Below are 21,790 nucleotides of genomic sequence, written 5' to 3' on the forward strand. Positions count from 1 at the left end.
TATTTACATATTCTATTTGAGATTGAGAAGCAAGTACAACAGTATGTTTACCTTCAAATATCATAATGATAACCTTAAGCGGAAAATTTTTTCCTCCAAGCTATCAAAACCGCTCTGTTTTTGACAAAAAATATAGCCCAAGTTAATAAAATTGTAGTTTGAAAGATCAGCAAGTGTGATACTTATGTGAAAAAGAAGCAATCTGGAGAGTGATGATAGTGGAACTACTTTTAAGATATTTTCTCACTTCACTGTCTTACCGGATCCCATTTCTCTGATCAAAGGCAGGTATCATGGATGCTGGATGTTCGGACATTAGTGCCACTAGCAGCTGCAGCACATCATGAATATTTTCATCCTGTATGACAAGCATCAATGTTATTCTACAAACTAACCTCAACAGCAGGCTTCCCATAGAGCTGGTACAATTGGTTACAGTAAAAGATAGGTAATTACAGAAATGTACCTCATGCATTGTTAATAAGTAATTTAATATGCTCTGCAGTTCATCTTCTTTCACTCCTCGATCCTAAAAAAAAAATAAAACCAAAAAACAGGGGCATAACTCAGAGAAGATACACTGGTTAAGTTTGCCTCAAGAAAAACTTGGACCAAGTCAAATAATCCTACAATTTTTTCTATTTAAACTCAAAAGACCAAATTCCTTCTTTCATTCAATTGCTTTTCCTTATCACAACGACAATTCAAAACAGCATGAAGTCAGCCCTCTGTTCCTGCTAGGAAGGATTCTTATAGTGTGGGCCCTCAGATACTATAAACTATTACTGTCACTCCTCCAATCCCTGGCACAGAAAAGAAAAAACAGGAGGAACAGGCCAGGCCAGAAAATACTGGTTTTCATTCTAGTCTCAAACGACAGATTATACGTCAAAGATTAGCATTCAGCTGTAACAGAGGGAAAGAGTCCTAGACCCTTTCGACCAGTGGTAGAACCAAAAAAAAGGATAAAGCAATAACTAACTTAACAACTGCCATTACCTTTTTCATTTGATCAATCAAGCCACTATCTACTATTATAAAAGAAAAAGCCCAAATACCTGAAAGGTTCTGTAGTGTCATATACTATTTCTGCAAGTACATTTAATAAAATATATATGGCATAGTTTGGTGAGGTTAATAAGAAATATTGTATGGATTTACTACCTTTATGTTGATTAGAAGTATGTGCATGAACATTAAAATTAACCAGAAACAGATACAATACCTGACAGGTATTACATATTTACTACTATGAAAGATCCTATTACACGTATATAACAGATCTCAATTTTTCCCATCTGGAATAGACTGTTTTACCTTCAGTATAAGTTGTTTCAAAAAAAGCAGCATAAATGCCCTTAGTGATATGATTTCTTTCTGTGACGGCCGAGGACCATCTGGAAGAAGCAAAATACACCACTTTTAAATATAAACCAATTGCTTGAATGACTGCAGCTTCTTAAGGAAATCACAGTTCCTACAACAGGTTTAGTATTCTATTCGTTATATAAAAGTTCATATTTATAAATGATATAACTTATAACCTTTCAGAATCACATTTTACAACACTAATATATATAAGTGATGTTTCATTTTGAAAAAAAGAAATCTATACATGTTCTTTTTTTTTTAAACAAAGACACAGGAAGATGAAAGGTAGTAATCAGGTCTAGGCTCTCACAACTAAATTAAGGTATGTGTTCTGTAGGTGTCTTCATATGAGCCAGGAGTTTCAAATCCCAATATAAGCAACTACTTTATTGACTAGATCTACTCAACTGACCCAATGTCAGTGCCCAATTTAGGATAAAAATTATTATTTCTATTGACTACAACGAGTTGAATTCCACTGAAAACAACGGGAGTGTAAACACCTAGTAGAAGCTACACTGTGGACATGTAAACTTTAAAGGGTCTGAATACAAAGTTGAATCTCACCTAAAACACGTGATAACAACTTGGAATAACTAAGCCACTATGTTAAATACTATCTGAATGAAATCCAACAGAGAAAGGATTAATGAAATATTAGTGGTGGTCATTTACCTGTAGCAGAAACTGAAGCTATTTAACCAAAGAGAAACTACCATCTGAAGAAAATACTAAATTTAAACCAGAAAAAAACCCCAAAAAACCTGTAATCCATAATACTTTCAACAATTATGCTTGAGGAAGTCCATTAGGAAAACAGAAGTATCTAAAAAATTGAGTAAGAAATAGAGCTTGAACAACTATATTCACTTGAACCTTATTCTACTGTATTTTCCATTCTCTCCTTTCATAAATAGTTAAGGTTGAACTGGAAATTCCTTTGTTAAGTTCCTACTTTTCAAACAATGTGTGTCATAGATAGTCTTAAATTTTGCACAGTGAAAATAAATGCAGCCTAATTTACTTTTTCATGAACCATTTAATCTTATGCTGATAAACACATATCAAAGCTTAATAACACTCTATGTCTCAGTATTATTTCCAATCCAGATGAATGCAACCTTTTAATGAAGATTTTTTTTATAGTCTTTTGTGCCACTCTTCGAAGTGGAGCCACTGCTGTACACACAGTAATTCAAGTTTGCAACAAGGGCAAACCTGAGGGTAAGTTATATTTGTTTGACTAGCAGGAACAAAAACAGTTCTCTTCCCTGTTTAGGAGTGGAGGAGGAGAACAGGGTACTTTTCAGAAAGAAGCAAATAAATCTCAACCTCTCCCCACCATCATATGTAAAAACTCTAAGGATATTGTAAAAAATCTATCATATAGGCTTTAAAGATACAGGAACAGTTTTACATTCATACATTCTAATGGCACCATGAAACATCTACTTCTCATTGTAAAAACAGAAGTAAGTTGGATTTTTTGGTACTAGCTGCAACTACATTAAATATTGCATGTGCTTTTACGGCAGTGGTGTGCTTCTAGCCAACAGCTATTTTTTTCCCTAATTCAAATGCAGAGTCAACTCTAACCATATCACAGAAATCTGTTTCTTTGCACACCTTCTTCCCTCCTACACCTTATTGGGATTCAATATTGGACAATGTCTGAAAACCAGGCCTAAAAATTGAGGCATTTTGTCTTTTCTGGAAGACTGTAATTATGGAAACAGAAAACAGAACACTAAGGCAATGGGGAGCTCTACAAAGGATTTCGGTAACAGAAATTTTAAGGAAGGATTAAAAATAAGATATCCCAAATTAACTGGGAACCTGTTCAAAGACAGCCGAGTTTCACACTTCTTATTCACATACCCACCAGTTTCTCTGGAGATGTGTGAGAACCCTGAAAAGGGTTCTTCAACATGCAAAAGATACAAAAGGAGTTGCTGCTTGGAGGTTATATGCCAAGCAGGCAAAACAATGCTTTTTCCTTCAGTCCTCCAGTACTATTTATTCCTTGTATTTTGGTTGTGTCTTGAAGCTTCACTGCATTAGAATCAGAACAAGAGGACAGCCTGTACCCAAAAGAATTTATTAGTTTGAAAAATTAAAAGACGACTGGTAGAGAAAAGTAAGAGAGGCTGGAGAAACTGGAGGCTACGTAACCAGTAAACAACTACAAATAGTGGAAGAAAGGACTGCAGCAATAGTAATGCAACAGTCATCTGATACAGATTGAATGGAATTAATCTGGGAAGTTGTAAAGCTACATAAAATGGATTTGCCACTATAATTTTTATGTCATCGCACTTTTTGGCTTCATTACTAGTTGAAGAACCTCATTACTAGTTGAAGATTTATTTTTAGAAAAATGCATTATTGACCAAACAATGGTATAATTTATGCTATAATTGAAAAATATACATTATACACACATATACTCAGGTAAAAAGAGACAAGTGGATCTTGTTTTTCAACTCAAACATTGAAAAGTAGTTTTCTTTACTGTCTATTAATCTTTGTGCCCATCACTGGATACAGACAATTCAGACCCACTGAGAAACTGATAAACAGCACTGCGAAAGACTAAATCCAAACTCAAACCAAATCAACAACGAAGATAATCCTTTTAAGATCTCATACAGCAACCATAAGTCCCTAAAACAAAATAGAAACATTCTTGTTAATTGGCAAAGAGAAAGGATGCCTCCCTTATCCCACACCAGGATTAGTCACTAAATCATTTCCTGCTTTTAGATTCTTTATGTATGTATTTATCGCAGATAGCACATGATTTGCATCATATTTTTTTTTAATATACACTCATAATGAGAGTTAGCCAGCTTTATCCAGACAAAAATAAATGAAAAAAATTTATCCAATTCATCCTTGCAGCACAGAGCAATTATAAGGGTATAAACCAGTACTAATTAAGAGGGAATACGTAAACATATTCACAGAGTAAAGTACAATCAGTACTGGTGTAAAAAACTGATTGGGAGCTTTAACTAACAAAAATAACGATTTCTAATCCTGTCTTGGGAAATAAAACATTGTGTTATCAGTTCCACAAACAACCAAAACCAACATTCTTCCATTTGGCTTTTTTATGTATAAAAAGCATGATTTTCCTACTCCTTAAATTAATAAAACATGATACAGATAGCAGAATCTGATCTCCACGCATGCATAAATAACATCACATGTTATGTGGATCACAGAAGGACCTACTTTTTATCTTACTGTTGCAAAGCTAATGAGAACTGAGTTCCACACTAACCCAGCCCTTGAAATAACTCTGTGCAACTTTTCCTATCCACAAAAACTAAAAACTATAGTTACTTTCTCCTTATAATAAATTCACACTTTTCTAGCTCATGTTCAAAAATGTTGGACATTAAAAATGTTCTTGAAAACTCTATTTAACATGAGTTAATTTGGACATTAACAACCACGAGTTCTCTAGCAGGAGGCAAGATACTGCTCATAAAGGTCTGTTCAGAGCAAGAGTTGGGAAGCACACAGGAGACTCTAGTAGAGAAAAAGAAATGCTTGGCCAATGGCTCGAGAATGAACTACATTACTCAGCAGCCTGAAACTGGAATGCACATTTCTCCCATACAACAATGAAGCTGCAAGTATTTCATAGGGATGCTCTGCAACAGAGTCCAAAATTACAATTCAGCACAATACATTTCTGAGAGTTGGTAACACTGAGCATCCTAAGTTATTTTTCCTTAGGAAAAAAACCCTCCACAATATTTAGTTTATTTTTCTGTTATTGCCTTCATTTTACGCTTTCTCATTACTGGACCACTGTTGGTCCATCAGTATTTTCAGAGGATGCCATACAGTTGGTAAGTAATTCCAATGAAGGTTTTTCAAGGCATAAATATCGTGGTGGGCTCTAATAAGTTCTCTCTTAAATTTACAGAAACTGTACATCAAATTAATTCAGCAACATGGAGAATTTTTTTTTAAGTGTATAAATGTTTTATTTTTCTTTAAAAAGGTTAATAAAGAAATTAAACTATCCAACAGTTAGTAGACATCCAAAGATGAAAATTAAAAAGTGTGTTTAAATTTTTCTCTGTTGCTTTGATATTAAAAATGTGTGCTTTGCCCCTTCTGAAAGACACTCACAGCTTGGCTTTTCTTTAAACATCAGTCTAGTATATATTTTGAAAAGACAAAACATCAAAGAACAATGAATAACGCTAAGATGTCTCTGGCAGCTTGGAGTATTATCAATGAAATGCACTATCTACCACAGCAAGATAAAGAGTTAAATCTCTCCCCACTTATCCTCTTATTCTTTCCTAAAATCCACAAAAGGATATAATCATGGAAGGAAGTAACATAATTTTAAATAAATTTTACTCAATTGCCTGTTTCACTGTGTCTTTAGATACTGCAACTGTTGGGCAACCCTACGATCTTCTCCTGCCTTCATATCTTATTCTGTATGATTTAACAGAATGTTAAAGGCATGCACACAGCAAATCAAGAGAATAGCTATAACCATAGTTCAAGTGTAAAATGTAAAATATAATAAAGTTACAGATTCTTTCCTGTGGAAATGAGTTTGACTTTTTCTGCTCTTCCTAGCATGAGAATTATTTCACAAGTTTACTTTTAATATGGTCTTAATAAAACACAAGTAATTTTTGTCCTGCCACCTATTTATAACTGGTAATTTAATTAAAAAAAAAAAACACCACAAACACAACAGAAAAAAAGAAAGTAAAACTCACAATTTTAAACCGAAAACTTGCCTCCACTATGTGGATCTATATCTAAAATGTAAAACCTACTAAGAATATTATCAAGCAAGCTAATAAGTATACATTTTGAAAAAGTGTTTCTAATACTTCAGACGGAAACAAAACAATACGAATTTAGTATACTGAATCCAAGAAGAAATACCAGTTTAAAACAGGAAAGCAATAATGAAAGAGAAGATACAAAACCAAATTTGAAATAAATATTTGAACCTTTTAAATAATTCAAAACATTTACACCCCCTATTTTATAAGCTGAATACCAGGAGAAGCAAGGGGGAAATTTTCATTTTTTTAAGAAAACAGTGTCAGCGAAATAGGCAGCTTTAATATTGAGCTACTTTGGCTTTAAACAAGGTATACTGAACTGTCAGTACAGACAACTCACCCACTTTGTGCTTTATTAAGACAAGGGAAGGCAATAAAACCTTGAAGCAGTGTAACTGTCTGCAAGTGATAGTAAATCAAACTACTAGTATTAAAAAGTGTTTCAGCATCTCTGCATAAAAAATGATATGCCTAGAAGACAAGAAAGCACCACACTACTAAAATGTCTGCATGAATAAGCCTACTTTCTAATACGACAGCAAATTATTTGAAGGCACTATAACACACTCAGTCAAATTTCAGATATTGGCAAGATTTCCATTAAAGTCTTCTTCAGATCTGAAAAGTCTGATGTCAAGTTAGCTTAGAGTTTCCGTTGCCTCTGATAAGGGAATCTCATATGCCATTTTCTCACATTATGACATTTTTCTGTTTCTTACAGTAAAATTACTGCTCATAGACAATGGGTCCTGTTCTTTCATTTTGAAATAGCAAATGCTACTTAAAATGCAGCAACTCTAACATTCACATAACTGTATTTTTACAGTGTAAGTTCCTTACTTTCACAAACTTCTTTTTACACATTATTCTACATTTTAACAAATGATAAATTTGCTGGCTACATGTGGTGGTAGTGGCTGTATGCAGACTAATAACAATCAACACAAAACCAAAATCCTGGAACAGTTAACTTTTTTTAAATGTTAGAATTGGTGAAGTTATGAGTTGCTGAAAACAGAGGTGGAAAGAAAAAAGCATTAAGCATATTAACTACAGCTACTTATAGTATTCTAAGACTATAAGCCTAAATCAGCCAGACCTGCATATCAAATTGGCAGATTGCACTTAATGTTGAAAAAAAGAGCATCTGGTGAAGAAAAGAGATGTAACATACAGGTGATTAAACATTTTGAAAAGTTTTCAGGAATTTTATCAATTGAAAGTCATTAATGTGAAATTGGTAAAAAACTAATATGAAATTAAGTTAATATGAAATTAAATTTAGCATCCCATCACCTCAGCAATTATTATATTTCCACAGTCATTTGCTTGCAAATCATCACAGTTATTACAGCTGTATTAGTCAGAAGCAGAGGCTACCTGTGAAATAACAGCAAAAAAAGTCCTAGTGCTGATTTGCATGGAGAAAATTCCATGGCTATGCTGGATTTGCACATCCATTGCTATGTCACTGATCTTCCTCCCTGATAAGCCGACATTCTTCAACTCAACACAAGGAAAGCTATTTTTACAGACCGGAAAGAGAGTACTACAAAATACTTTCTTATAGTTGTATTAATTACATGGGACTTTCTGCAGTCTAAGCAACAGGGAGGAAGGAAGAGGATAAGGATCAAGGAAGAAAGTTGAGATTAACCTTTAAAAAAGTCAGGTTATAACTAAAGAAAAAAATGAGAAAATTCAGATATAGCAGATAATAATATATATTTTGAAAATGTGCATGGCCTCACAGTTTATCAAACGCCTTCCCAACTACCGTATGAAGGCCTTAGTAATTGTGATTTTTGTTGTCATACTGCTACACCAAACAACCAGTAATTTGCACTATCTGATTACCTCTCAGGCACCTAGCTGGTTGCCTTACTGAGAAAACCAGAATATTGTCTGGAATTGACACAAATGACAAGAGAATGTACTATATCCTTAAAATAGGTAAGAATGAAAGAAAAGATAGGGAAGTAAAACAGCCATATGTATGCTAATTTAGAGTTAACTGATTCATTTGTCATTGCTAATTTTGTGTCCTTGTGTACCCCGTGCCTTCTGTTCAGATTTTGATGAATACATTATATATTTTTTCCTAGCTATTCAACTGGCATTACACATACAAATACTCCAAAAATACAGCTAACTGCAGAGAGGCAGATCTGGGCAAAATAAAAAACAAGCCATACCTCCTACAGAAAGAAATGTCACACTGTTTCCACAAAAGAGCAAGCCTAGCCAGAGGGAAGTCTGTAATATTGAATACATTTTCAAAGTGTTGTTAGGTACTAGTATCATGACACAGAAGTACAGGAATTCTTTAATTAAAAAAAAACAAAAACCAAACAACCAAAACCTCCAAAAAACCCCACCAAAACCCAGAAAGAATTACAGCAATAACAAGTAGATAATATTAGCAAACTTACAGTCTCAAACCTGTTGAGCAATTTTCCAGGTCTCTAGGTATAAATATGGGTGACGCTTGGAAACTTTACCTCCCAACAGCTGGTCACTCAATAGTCACAAATACAATGTACATATTATAAGCTGATCAGGTGAGTTTTTAACATCCTAATTCCTCACTGAGCTCAGGTATGTTTAGCTTGTCTGATGGTAAAACCACCTATGCACTACGACAGTGTGACCCTCAACAGAGCAGAGGTCTGAAAGCATGAAGCTTGACAGTCAGTCCCAGGGTAGGATTCAACTCACCCTAATTTCAGGACATCTACAGTGCAGTTGCCAACACATGAGACCAGCTTCTAACCTTCCACTGAAGTCAATGGACATCTAGTCAACATAGCCAATGGAATCTAGAAAGCAACTACCTTTCAAACTAAATAGTTCCCAAGGCTCTGACAACTAGGGGTATGTGGGATAATGGCTGAGGTGACTTAAAAATTAGAACTTATATTCACACTTTTAGGTAAGGCACAGCATTGAAGAAGCTCCCCAGGTGGAATGCGGCTGACATGTAAAGGAATCCATTCCATGGGAGTTCCCTAGGGCTGCAACCTTAGATGTTGGTAACGCCAGGGGAACTTGGTGTGCTTACTCTAAGAGGCGCTGCCCGGAGGGTGGAGCGGTGTGGAGATGCCACGGCCAGGCTCTGCAATAATAGGGGAACTTAAAGGTGTCATGGAACTGATAAGCTGCATATTTACTACCCTGGGCCAACAGCCTGCCACATTTTTGACAAAATGCTGTCCTTTTGGTGAACTTTGCTCATTATAACATCATTATAATACCAAAACACACCTCCATCCCAAAAGCTACCCGCCTCCAAGGTGCGACCACCCCTCACTGAGCTTGCGCACTGAATTTTTCTAGCTTATACCTTTAAAAGCAAAGCGAGAAAACTTTACACCAATCCTAAACAAAGGTATGTATGACTAGAGTCACTCAAGCTCCACCCGAAAGGTGAAAGATAGTATAAAATGGTTTAAGAGAAAGAGAATGTTAGGGAAGACACCATCGTGTACCACTCTGACGTTTGGGATCAGTCGACGGGCTGAGCCTCTCTTCCCCCCCATCGGGACGCCTTTGGGTAAGAGTCGAACACTTGGTTATATCAAGTGCCTCCACGGAAAACTTAGAAATCTCTATAGAGTCGCTTTCTTGTTCTTTTAACGCATTTTTGTCCGGCCGTGTTACTTATATTCTTGTCCGGCCGTGTTATATACTTGTTTGTGTCCGGCCGTGTTACTTATATTCTTGTCCGGCTGTGTTATATACTTGTTCGTGTCTGGCCGTGTTATTCATACTCATATTCTTGGTATTTGCATGTGCTTTGCAGACAGTGAATTTATCACCGGTAATCCAAAGAATCTGTGTGTCTGTTGCTCTAATAAGCTGCACTCTTCACTGCTCTGGCCGTGATAGTTTCTTCAACACGACCAGACTGGGGGGTGTAAAACTGATGCTGTCGCCTTAACGAAAGCCCTGAACTAATAAGTGGCTATACACACAGTCCTTAGAAAACAAACCATTGACCAAGTCTGAGACTAAGACTGGACCTAGCCGCACCTAGACTCCCCTTTGAGAAGGAGTTTAGAAAGCAAGGGGTCCTGTCTGAACCTCGTGACTCAACGGGAGGGTTCCCCCCCCCCCCAGCCACTCCTCAGACTCCTATTTGTATGCGACAGTAACTCTTAACGCAACAGGGTAGGACACAGCTTCCCAAACATACTTATCAGGGTGATTTCACATGCCATGAGGTATCCAAATATCTACACAGAACAAGCAGATTTGACTCAGGATGCACAGGACACCTGCATCCTTCTGAAAGGCAGGTGGGATGCCCCACAGAGACTAAAATGATGGTAGAAACTCATATTAAGGCAACTGCCTCCTGAATTCCTCTGTCTATAATCAGCAGACATCTAGCTCAGATGGAGACAATTTCATTGTAGGTAACAAAAATGAACTTGATTCCATTTTGGCAGAGGGAATCCAGAATCAGTGTAAGTGGGAAATATATTTTATCACTGACAAGAATTTCACACTAATTAAGTAACCACCAGAGTTAATTTTCATAATCTGATATTGCAAACTTTTCATTCAAATCAACAGAGAACAGAAACACAGTGTGCTTTTGTTAGATATTTTTAAAGGAAATTTTAATAATTTTATGAATAATATAATTTGTCTAATTATACCATGAGAGAACTATAAATGATGTCCCAGCTCCAACAGCAGCTCCTTCTGTGAGCCTAAACAAGTTACAACTTCACTGCCTATTAGGGTATCTGATCTAGGGTAAGAATTGTTCCTTCCATTTTTTTTAATTAAAAAAAAGATTGAAGAAAACCCCTATGCATACAGCTAACTCACAAACGAAGAATTAACCAGTAACTTAAATGTTATATATGTCATATTCTTAAATATTTGGATATGCGACAGCACTAAAACATCCCCCCATTATTCTATTTCTCAGCATGACAGTAATAATTACAGAACAAAGCTAATTAATAAATTCTCCTATATCAATTAATTTGTAAGAGACTTTCAGCCAAATCCTCCCTGCTTTACACAAGTAGTCAGCTAAATGTAATAACATTACAGCTGGAGTGTATAGGATTAGAATGATTTGATGCTCTGGCTAATACACATCTGTTATATGCAGCATTTAGCCTGTATGTATTATTGTATTTTGTTGTTGCTGTCATTCAATGGTTCCTGAGCTAAGCTAAGCGCATGACTATAAGCAAAGTTAAATCAATCTCTATTTTATAACGGCAGAGAAAACAATATTATTAAACTGGAAATACAGCTTCAGAGATCTCAGGAGTGAGAACTAGAAGTTTCCACTGTTTTCAAGATCACTTAACACTACCAATCATTCAAACCCCACAAAGCTTTCTTTGGCATATGAAATACACTTAGCATTTCTTCTCTGTTACAGAAGAAGAAAAATCAGTGATTTTAATATGATTCCTAAAGTATGCCCACATAAGTATATGCTATGCGAGTGAAGACCAGAGTTGGAATCTTCTGGGAATAAATATAAACATAAGGAATTATCATCAGAGGCATATGATACACCAAAAGGACTTGCATAGTCCTTCTACTGTTGACCAGTGGAACCGATTATTGCCATTACCTCCTTGTCTACAGATCTGAGGAGCTTTCACACATTTACATCATAAATCTTCCTGTACAAGAAATGCTTATATTTTCTTTCTTATGCATTGTACTTACCTAATCCTTTAGGAGTAATGCCACTGCTATCGGCAGGATTAACCACCCAGTAGTAGTATTTCAGCGTGTGCATTAACTGCAGTACTGTCCCTACTCTGCGTATAGTGTTATAGATCGTAGCAGTTCCAATGAATTCAGCTGACAAGTAGGTATACAAAGACAACTGCACCTGAAGAATGAAATAGTTATCCACATAAATGTAAGTTATATATTAATAAACTTAATTTTCAGGTTTTTTAGGACTTACTTTGGATATGATATAAAAACAAAAAAAATAATTACAAACAACTTTACTTAGGGCAGGGACTGGACTGACACCTGGAATGACCTCCAGAGGTCCCTTCCAATCTTAATTTTCTATGATTCTATGATTTATGTCATGATAAACCTACTGGTTTGTTTTCTATTTTGGCTTTTTATACTAAAAGTATATATTACCAAATTTTAGGACCATGCCACTTTTCACTTTGGTCCACATTCCTCAACTGTGATTATTTAGGAAAACAACTAATTCATTATCACCAGACATGAACAATAACTTTTTATAGCTTTTATGAAAACAAAATACATAATTAAAATGTAAGCTTATGCAAATGTGTAAAAAAAGATATCTTACTTTTTGCTTACAATTAAAAACACATACTTTTATGCTTAATCTTTAGGAAAACAATGTAACACAGACACTGAAAAATGGACTGGGTTTCTAGAAACAGTCTTTTGATAGAATTAGTCAGAATCTTAGGCAAGAATGTAACTGCTTTTAGAAACTTATAACAGACATTGGAGAATATAGTTAAGCAGGGTATAGACTTCACGATCTAAAAAATCTTTGTTATTACCATGTTTTAAAATTAAAAAACTAAAAACCTAAGTACCATGGTATAAAAGAATACTTGTAGAGTTATAACATCATTCAAGTGTACAATTACCTTTGCAGGGGTATGTATCCAGATAGCAGGATTAAAAAGGATGTGATCACATAATTGCTTCAGTAGAGGTGCTCCATGAGACAATCCATCCAGATATTTAGCAAATGACAAAAATTGTTCCAGAACTGCTCTAGTTATATGAACTCTAGATGACTGGGGAAAAATAATCAGAAAGAACAAAGAAAGAAAAACCTTCTTCCTTAATATACTTAGAGCAGAAATATGAAGTGATATTTTCACCAGACTCATCTTTACTAAATACATGCAACTGCATATGTTTTTATGTCATTGAATATGAAAGGAAATAAGAAAAAATATCAGCAACTTATACTTTCTAATAATATTCACGGTCTTTCTAATGGCTACATTTAACAGGTTAAAAATATTCATCAATAACTGTGGTTAAATCCTTTTTCTTTTTTTTTTCCTTTTTTGTTTTATTATAATCCAGTCAGGATTCTACATTTTACAGCACAGTGCCTTGAGAACTTCATCTGAAGTCCTTAACTCTTTGGCAGTTAATTATGTGTCTTACTGAAATTGGGTGTCTCAGTATATAAACACACATTACTGGTAGACTTGCTTTTGTTTCTTAAACATAAGTAGGTATTTGAAGGATTTGGGTTCAAGGTTTCCTCAAATTTCAAGAGAGCACTTCAGTTTCACAGCATATGCTATAAAATCACTGTTGAGAGCTGCTTCTATGCATTAACATGGCATGCGGACTTTGACAAACTTCTTTTGTACACTAAGTTAGCAAAAGGAACTAATAGGAAAAACCACTAAACGTCCTTCCCCTTGCTTTCCCTAAAAAATGTTCCAATTACTTTTAATGCTGTAAGTACAGTCTGGGAACATGCAGATTTGTTATTTTTAGAAGTAAAGTCCATTTGCCAGTAATACAAGTTCAGTCTGGATACTGAGTTTCCTTTGGTTTGTACATCATAATTCACAATAAATAGTCTGCAACCAATAAGAACAAAAATGTTGTTCAAAGTTCAAGTCAGAAAAAAAAAGCTTTCTGTCCTCTCTGAAGTATTTGATCACATGCAAATGAACAACAGATAATATACAAATAATAAAATTAAGCCTGCCTAGGAAACAAAAGGATTTTTTCCTGCCATGTGTGCCAACTGAATACAAGTATATACTGAAAAAATAAAATACATCCTTTTGAAAAACTGCTGCTAGGGAGAATTTAGCATAAAAACCCCCAGAAAATGGCATATGCTGTAAAAATGTTGTGATAGAAATCAAACAAAATCCTTTAAATATTCACATACCCTGAGTTTATTGATTGTAGCAGGTGTTAATTAGAATAGTACACAAACTTTTTTTTTTTATTTCATGTATAACATTCTAAATCGATGTATTCAATGTGCATAAACCATAGTGCTCTATACAAGAGAAAGGGACTCCATGAGGGCTCACCAGCCCGCCTGTATATAACTTACAGAACTGGAGCTAACAGCTTTGTATATTCGTTCTGGTTATGTCACAGGAAAACCTACCACTGGAAAAAAAACCCACCTTAGACTAGTTCTTCGACATTCTAAATCACACTTGCTTAGTACAGAAAACATAGAAGCACAGAAAATAATCTGCTTTTAGGTATTACTTCAGTGAAGGTAAAGTCTTTCTACTATAAGAATGTATTACCCTAGCTGAAAATAACATAGGGAGCAGAATGAGAGAAATTATTTATCATTCTTCTTCAAAATTCAGTACATTTTTAAAGGTGAGATTATCATTATTTAATTTCACCATTGGACAACAAAAACCTCTGGTCATAACTTCTTCTCAAATGATTGTTATACTGACCTCATGCTAATGAAAAATACAGTAGTAGACATTCAAGAATGTCAGAGCCATGAGATTCAACCATAAGAGTATTACTATCTTAGTACAGTAGTTTGTTTTCAGATTATTAAATCACAGCAACATGAGACCAGGAGGCAGGTAATGTTCCTCAGACACGCATCTGAACTGAACCTCAGTTTTGTGATAACTGCTCATCATGTCTGAAAAAAGCAAGTAAAGGGAATGCCCCTTGCAACTGTTCCTTTCAGAAACAAAATTATTTTACAGTTTTTCTTCTTCAAAACACAGAGCAACTATTTCAACAATTTCAGAACTGAGCCACAGAGGATTAACTTAATTTTTATTAACATACATAAAAAAAGAAATTTAAACCTAAATTATGGCATGTCTGTGATATGCTTGTACAAACTGGGAACAAGAGAACTCTCCTAAACGACAGTTTGGGGGACAGAGAGTGGAGAAACACAAATGAAAATACATTAAAGTGATTCACAAACAGATCTAAAGTAAAAATTAGACAAAAAGGATCAACTCTAGAAAACTGATTCTTTGAATATTGGCATATAAGAGGATAAGGAAGATGAAAAGACTCCTGTTGACAACTTATAAGTATTAGAAATAAAAAATATCTCATACCACAAATATATTTTATTCCACCAGTCCTTTGACCTAAGTGATTGAAAATACCACAATGCCAGTAGAAAGACTAAGAAGAAAGATAAAAAAAGCCCTCCAAACATACCTTTTCAAGGAGGTAGCCAATGACTAGAAAGCCTTTTCCACCAAGCATTTGTTCTTGCATGGCTACTGAACTCTTAAGAAGCTCAACCAAGAAAGCCAATAGGGTAGCACTGCATGTAAAGAACAAGCATTTTTACAGATTACAAATGCAGAAAAATCGATCTGTTAAATTCTCAGTATTCCAGCTATTAAGTGAACAGAAACAGGCTTAAAGTGGTGACCAATTCCTTGAAAGAATACAAATCTTACTTTTTCTGACAAATTTCTCCAATGATTGTTCACATATTACAACGGTAGGAGTGGGAGTTCATATGCAAACAGAAGTGCAAAATCGTTTTGTCAGCTCTCCTGATTTGACCAGGACTATCCCAGGTTTTAAATATCCAGTCCTGCAACTTGCAGTTCTAGCCAAAGGTTTTGCAGTTGGTAGAGGCAGGAGATGATGAGTGGGATCCAGCTGACAGTGCTAGAATGATGCAGGCAGGGGCTGTGTCAACCATTTTACCATCCAGACTAACTATGCTAAACAGCAAAATTTGCAGCCACTAGGTATATCATCATTCCACACTTTCAGTCCCTAGAGTCACTGCTACCGCAGAAATGAGGCATAAAATGGCTGAACATGCATGCGGGCAACGATGCCCACCACAAACCACAGTGGAACAACAGCAGGGTGAAGAGCTTCCTTCATACTTTCTCCAGACCAAACATGATAATAATACCTAGGCCTGACAAAATAAAGGCTGAGAATCACTTTCATCCAGTTAGGAAAGCACAAGGAGACTCCAGAGGCCACAAGCAAATCACCCAGCAGCCCATCCCAGCAGTATCTGCAAGTGAGGTGTTTGGAAAGCACAGGGAGGGGGAAGAAAGTGTTCAGAAAAGGTTACTGTTTAGAAACAGAAGAGATATGAAAGACTTCAGGGGACAGACTCAGCAAGAAAGTGAAACTATGTTATGAAAACCAACAGCGGAAACATATGACAGATCAATGCCCCGTGGGAGAAAAATCACAATTGACTCTTGGGTGGTGAGAGGGAAACAAAAATACACTCATCTGTTGCTGAAAAACCCAGAGGAAAGGGAGAAAGAAAAAAAAAAATGACAGAGAAGAAATATTTAAAATGATTTTTCAAATATATCAAAAAGCTAGACGATGGAATGCATTGTACTGCATATACAATGCATACCTAAAGTTATTATTCCTTTTCTAAAATTAAAATAAGTGTAACAATTCCTAGCTGTACTGACAAATATCTCTAACCATGAAGGTTTTCACACAGGTGGTGGGCACAGGCAAACTGAAAACTGTGGCTTTTGCAGCTATGAAAAAGTGAATTGAAGTAAATGTTCATCCTGCATTTTATAAATTTCAGCTTTACTTACAGTATGTAGTCAGCTATAGATTCACTTGCTCTCCAAATACTTTTACTTTGAAATAAATGTTGAGATTGGTTAATCCATACCAGCACCAAAAAATAATCAATGTGCTGAGGAAAACAAGATTTATTCTATTGGGCAAGCAAGGCTGCCATGCGAAAAGTACACAGTGTAGGCAAAGTACATGCTGTGAACATGAAATAGTGCCTTGTCTTGCTTCATTGTTGAATGGTCACAATAATCAGTCTAAAATCACATACAGAATGCTCCACAGAGTGTCAGCAGTAAAAGAACACAGATAATATCCATTTACAGTACTCCAAAGCTTTTATCAAAACAGCCTGTCAAGCTGTCACATCAATTTCAAACCAGGTTATATGTATGAATTTTTTCTTACCCCAACTGAAAGTTTCTATTGTATTTGTCATCTAAAATAAGATACTCATCATTTTTACTACATGACAATCCATAAGAAGCTCATGTAAAGGGTTGAAGATTTATATTTAGAAACTTTTTTAAAAAAAAATGAAGCGGTCAAAGAAAATTCCATATAGGTGGTGCTTACTATTATCCTTTATGAGTAAACTTATGATTTAGGAGGACAACCCATCATGCATAAAGTTAAGAAACAGCATACATCTTTGCAGGATTAGGACCTAAATTAGAATAACAAATACTATTAATATTATATTGAAAAGTCAAAAAATATTCTTAAAATTGATTTAAAAGATTGTTGTACCATGAACATAGCACCAGACTTAAGTTTAAAAGGTTCTAATTCCACTTCTATAAGTGATTTATCAAAAGTCGTTTTCTTTGTATTGCAGATTATTTGTCCCTTCTATGAACTTAGACGTAAACTCATGGGCTGGAGTTATTCTTATCTCATATTAATACAACCTCTACACAATTGTTAGAAATTCTGATAAGACTCCGAATATAAGACACACTGACACCCTAAAAATAAAGATTTTTCTCTCTTTTCTTCTTTTTAAGTACACATAAAACACACCAGTCAACTCAGAAATAATCAGTGGCCAGTTAATATTTAACCATGCCACAGACAAACATACAAGCTAATTCTGTGCAAGAAAGACTGAATCAACACAGTTTATTAGTTCAGATGCATAGAGCCCAAATATTTTTTAGATATTAACCATCTTTCTGTGGGATACGGCTGAACTGACTAATTCTGCCTGCCCGCATTAGCTCTGCGAAGAGCTACCTTAGCTGTCACTGCAAAGTGATGCCAATGTTTCTAGTTCCAGGAAAACGTATTAATTCAGCCAATACTTTTGTGAATGAGCTATGCCTTTTCCTAAGTCCAAAATGGCTTTTAACATCTATCGAACCAGACACATAAAGACAGCACAAGCCAGCTCTGCAGAGTCAGCTCAGGTCTGCAAGCAGTAACTCTAGCTTCCAATCCTTCTGCATTATCCAAGATTGCCACCATAAATAGTAGAGTTGACTGTAGTATATAGTAATTCAAATCTTGGGATAGCACATGCAAATGCATCATTACACTTTGTACCGTCAAGCACATAAAAAATTCCAAGTATCAGAAAAAGCAGCAGTTAAGGAGAACCACCTGGCAGTCACATAGGGGCACAATGAAGTTTGAGGTGAATACTGTATAGGACCACAGTACTGATGAAAATTAGCACCATAATTAAAGGTAACTAGCAGTTTGTCCACATCATTATGCAGGAAATGAAGTAATTAAAAGATCTGTAATATTTTAACTGATAGAAGAACTGTAAAATCAAAATGGAAGTGTTTTTAAATTCTCACTGTGCGTACAGTACTGAAGCTATTACTACCTGGTGTAATAGCTGGTGACTGGAGACAGGCAGAAAACAGATTACATGCTTAGTCTGATTTTTTCCAGAAATCTTGCTTATACTTGTTTCAGGTGAAACTTCTTTTTTGGATGAGGAAGGAGGGAATGAAACTGCACTAAATAACAGCTGTTGCACAAAACGCTGTTTTTACATGTTATGTTCTCTATTTATATACTTTATGCTAGAGAGCATTCAGTCTGCCTGAAAAGACCCAACAGTTAACAATTCTCAGATAAGCTTTCCCAACCTCTTAAAAACTTCTCTTTCCCCACATGTTCAGACTGACATCAAGCAAACATTTAAGTGTGTATGTGTGTGTATGTATGTGTGTATATATGCATATATATATATAAAATCCATACTGACATAATGGATCTTTTCTCCTCAATATTGCATTCTAAGAATTTAGTCTTCTAGAGAACTAACTGCCTAATTTAGAGGATTGTATCCAGAACTCTTAACATATTTCTAAGGATAGTCAATTTATGTAGTCATCTTGGTAGCTGAAAATAAATGAAACCTGAAGATTTTAAATATACAATTTTTTATCAGCAGAACCAGGTTGCCAAAATTATGCTTTTAAAAAGGTTGCTGTTGACACAGGGGAAATAATAGTGATTAGAAGACTGTCTTCTAAGATGAACAATTTTTCAAACATAATTTAACAAACTTACCAGCAACTAAAATGCATCGGATTGCTGCAGGGCTCACATTAAACTTGCAAAATTCTGTGCACTGCCATACAAAATTTCTCTCCATTCTTGCCTATTTTCAACTCCCCTAGATACAAAGGCAAATATAAAGGATACTTCAGCCCATTCCTACATCTCCTCTATACCACGTCCTGCCTAGAACAGATCAGTTTGTCTGCAGTGCAGCTAAGATAGAGATACAAAATGAAAGTATATATGTCAACCAACACTAAATCAGACAGAATTATGATTTCTACTGAAAATATAATTAATTTCAGGACAAAATTTTTCCAGCAGTTTTCCATTACTAAGAAGCAGGAAAAACAGGTTGCAGACCAAAACATGAAGATGCTGTATTTCCAATGGTTATGATACTGCTTATTCTATAATTAGCATATTGTAGAGACAGTAAGTCTCTGGAATACTGCTATGTAAAAAACTGAAGATTAATTACATTGTTACAGCATTGCCTGATTTTCCCCTCACATACATGTCCCTTGTGAAGACTTAGAAAAATTTTTTTTTTTTTTATAAATGAAACAGGAGCACAGAATTGGTGTTCACAGCATACACTGTCTGACTGGAAGACGTTCTTAAGGATGCTTTCATGTCTACACATAATTATTATATTTCTGAAGTCCCTAACTTTATAATTCAGACAGTTATTCTTATGATGTGCACTGTGATGTCACAAAAACCACCCAGCTTATTTCATTAATCTAAATACATAGACATAATATAAATAACTATTATGTTTCAATAGTCCATCATTATGTTTCAATATTACAATGTTTCAGCATCACAATCTTCAGTCAACAGTCATGCAATGTTACTCCTTAAATAAAAAATATACTAGAGATATTCACAAAAACAATGGCTTCTGTAGACAACAGTCTTCAAAATTCCAAAATATGTCATCGCCTTCTTCATTAAAAATGAGAATAATTACATGCATAAATAAATATTTCATTTTCACTGCCCATGTATATCTATGGGAATTTTAAAGAACCTTTTCATTTTACACGTAACAGAAGCTCACAGTGGAAATCCCAGGGTTACGAAAGCTTTATGCTATGAAAATCATTGAACAAGAAAGAGCTGCTTTTGTCAAATTGTAAATTGACTGGTAGTTCCCACTAAGCTAACAATTATTACTGTTTTGTGGAGATAAAATACAGGACAATTTAGATAAACTATTCTTATGAAATGAGTTTCTATGACTTCACTTACAAATGAAGCACCCTATTAGGAACATCAGTCATATATTCAAATAAACTCAGATGACAAAGGCTTTGGAGGAATAAAGAAAACCCTAGAAGTCAAGCATTTGCATCACTAGGATAAAAGTGAAATTTGTCTTGGTTGTTTTTGTAGTTGTTGTTTTATTATTATTTTTTTAAATCACTACATAGATCAATTTCTCTAGTCTACTCTTTCCCATTATAATTTTCTCTGAAAAAATTTACCTTAATTACTTTAACTTTCATCTTGGATTGTGCATTACAAAGTTATCTGGATTGTGCTTTACAAAAGGCACCTTTAATTAAAGTAGGCATGTAGCTATAAAGATCTAAGTATGTTAATTAATAACAGATGATTTAACTTGAAGAGGCTATGTAGAAGAGAATGATGCAGGTATTTGTTCTGTCTGATTATCTTTGGGAAGGATCTTTTATAAACTAATTCCATTTGTATCTTCAGCTTCTCCAAAATAAGACAAAAGGATCGTATGATGAACTCCATCACAGGCTGTTAATACGATAACTTTTGAAAACTAATCTTAGCACAAACAGATAAAGTGGTATTAAGGAAAATCATTCACCACCAATTAATGTTTTGTTTTTAAACAAAAATATCCTAAGGTACTTGCCCCTTAACTTCAAATAAAAAAGTTATTGTTAGCAATAACTCATTGTTAGCAAACGGTTTTAAATTAGTTTGGCTGATTCATTAAGTAATTTGTTACTTCATCAGAATATTTACTAAATGTTTCATAGTATGGACTTAGAAATCCTCAGGGAGGAGCATTAGCAATATTTTAGCAATATATTTTGATGCACAGAAGATGCAAGATGATCTCCACTTCCTTACTTCATTCCTTCAGGAAGAAAATCAAAGCACAAAGGGTAAGCATGGATTTCAGAAATTGTTTTGACTGCACTTATAATACAGGTTGGGAATACAAAAAGGGATTTTCATCAAGGTATATTCACTGCTAAAGCATGAAATCAAACACTTGCGCATGTTTTAACGCAGTCAGTTGCTCTGCTGCTACTTTACTAATTACTCATATTCATTCATTCATATTTATGCAGTCATGGCCGCTAAAGCCGGCATGCTGCAAAGCCAAGAAGGGTTCCCCTAACCAGGCTGGAGGTAAGATAAACTCAGAGCAGAAGAGACGCAGGCAGATGGTGGGGATGGAGAGGAAGTTCCCATGAGCTAGAGCTAGAGCAGCTCTTTAAAGTGCT

General features: G+C 35.0%; 1 protein-coding gene across 4 annotated transcripts in view; it reads right to left on the reverse strand.

The window, feature by feature from the left end:
* Positions 1–21,790, reverse strand: part of NBEA (neurobeachin) — a 522,877-nt gene that overhangs the window by 355,122 nt on the left and 145,965 nt on the right. For all 4 annotated transcript variants that reach the window (XM_072854755.1, XM_072854781.1, XM_072854766.1 and 1 more), the window contains exons 11-16: positions 15,405–15,513; positions 12,842–12,994; positions 11,913–12,081; positions 1,318–1,397; positions 467–529; positions 261–358 (exon numbers count right to left, since the gene is read on the reverse strand). In XM_072854755.1, coding sequence (XP_072710856.1) covers positions 261–358; positions 467–529; positions 1,318–1,397; positions 11,913–12,081; positions 12,842–12,994; positions 15,405–15,513 — 672 coding nt within the window. The remainder of the gene's footprint in view (positions 1–260; positions 359–466; positions 530–1,317; positions 1,398–11,912; positions 12,082–12,841; positions 12,995–15,404; positions 15,514–21,790) is intronic.

The sequence above is a fragment of the Ciconia boyciana genome, chromosome 1 (assembly GCF_034638445.1).
Source record: "Ciconia boyciana chromosome 1, ASM3463844v1, whole genome shotgun sequence".
Lineage (NCBI taxonomy): Eukaryota > Metazoa > Chordata > Aves > Ciconiiformes > Ciconiidae > Ciconia > Ciconia boyciana.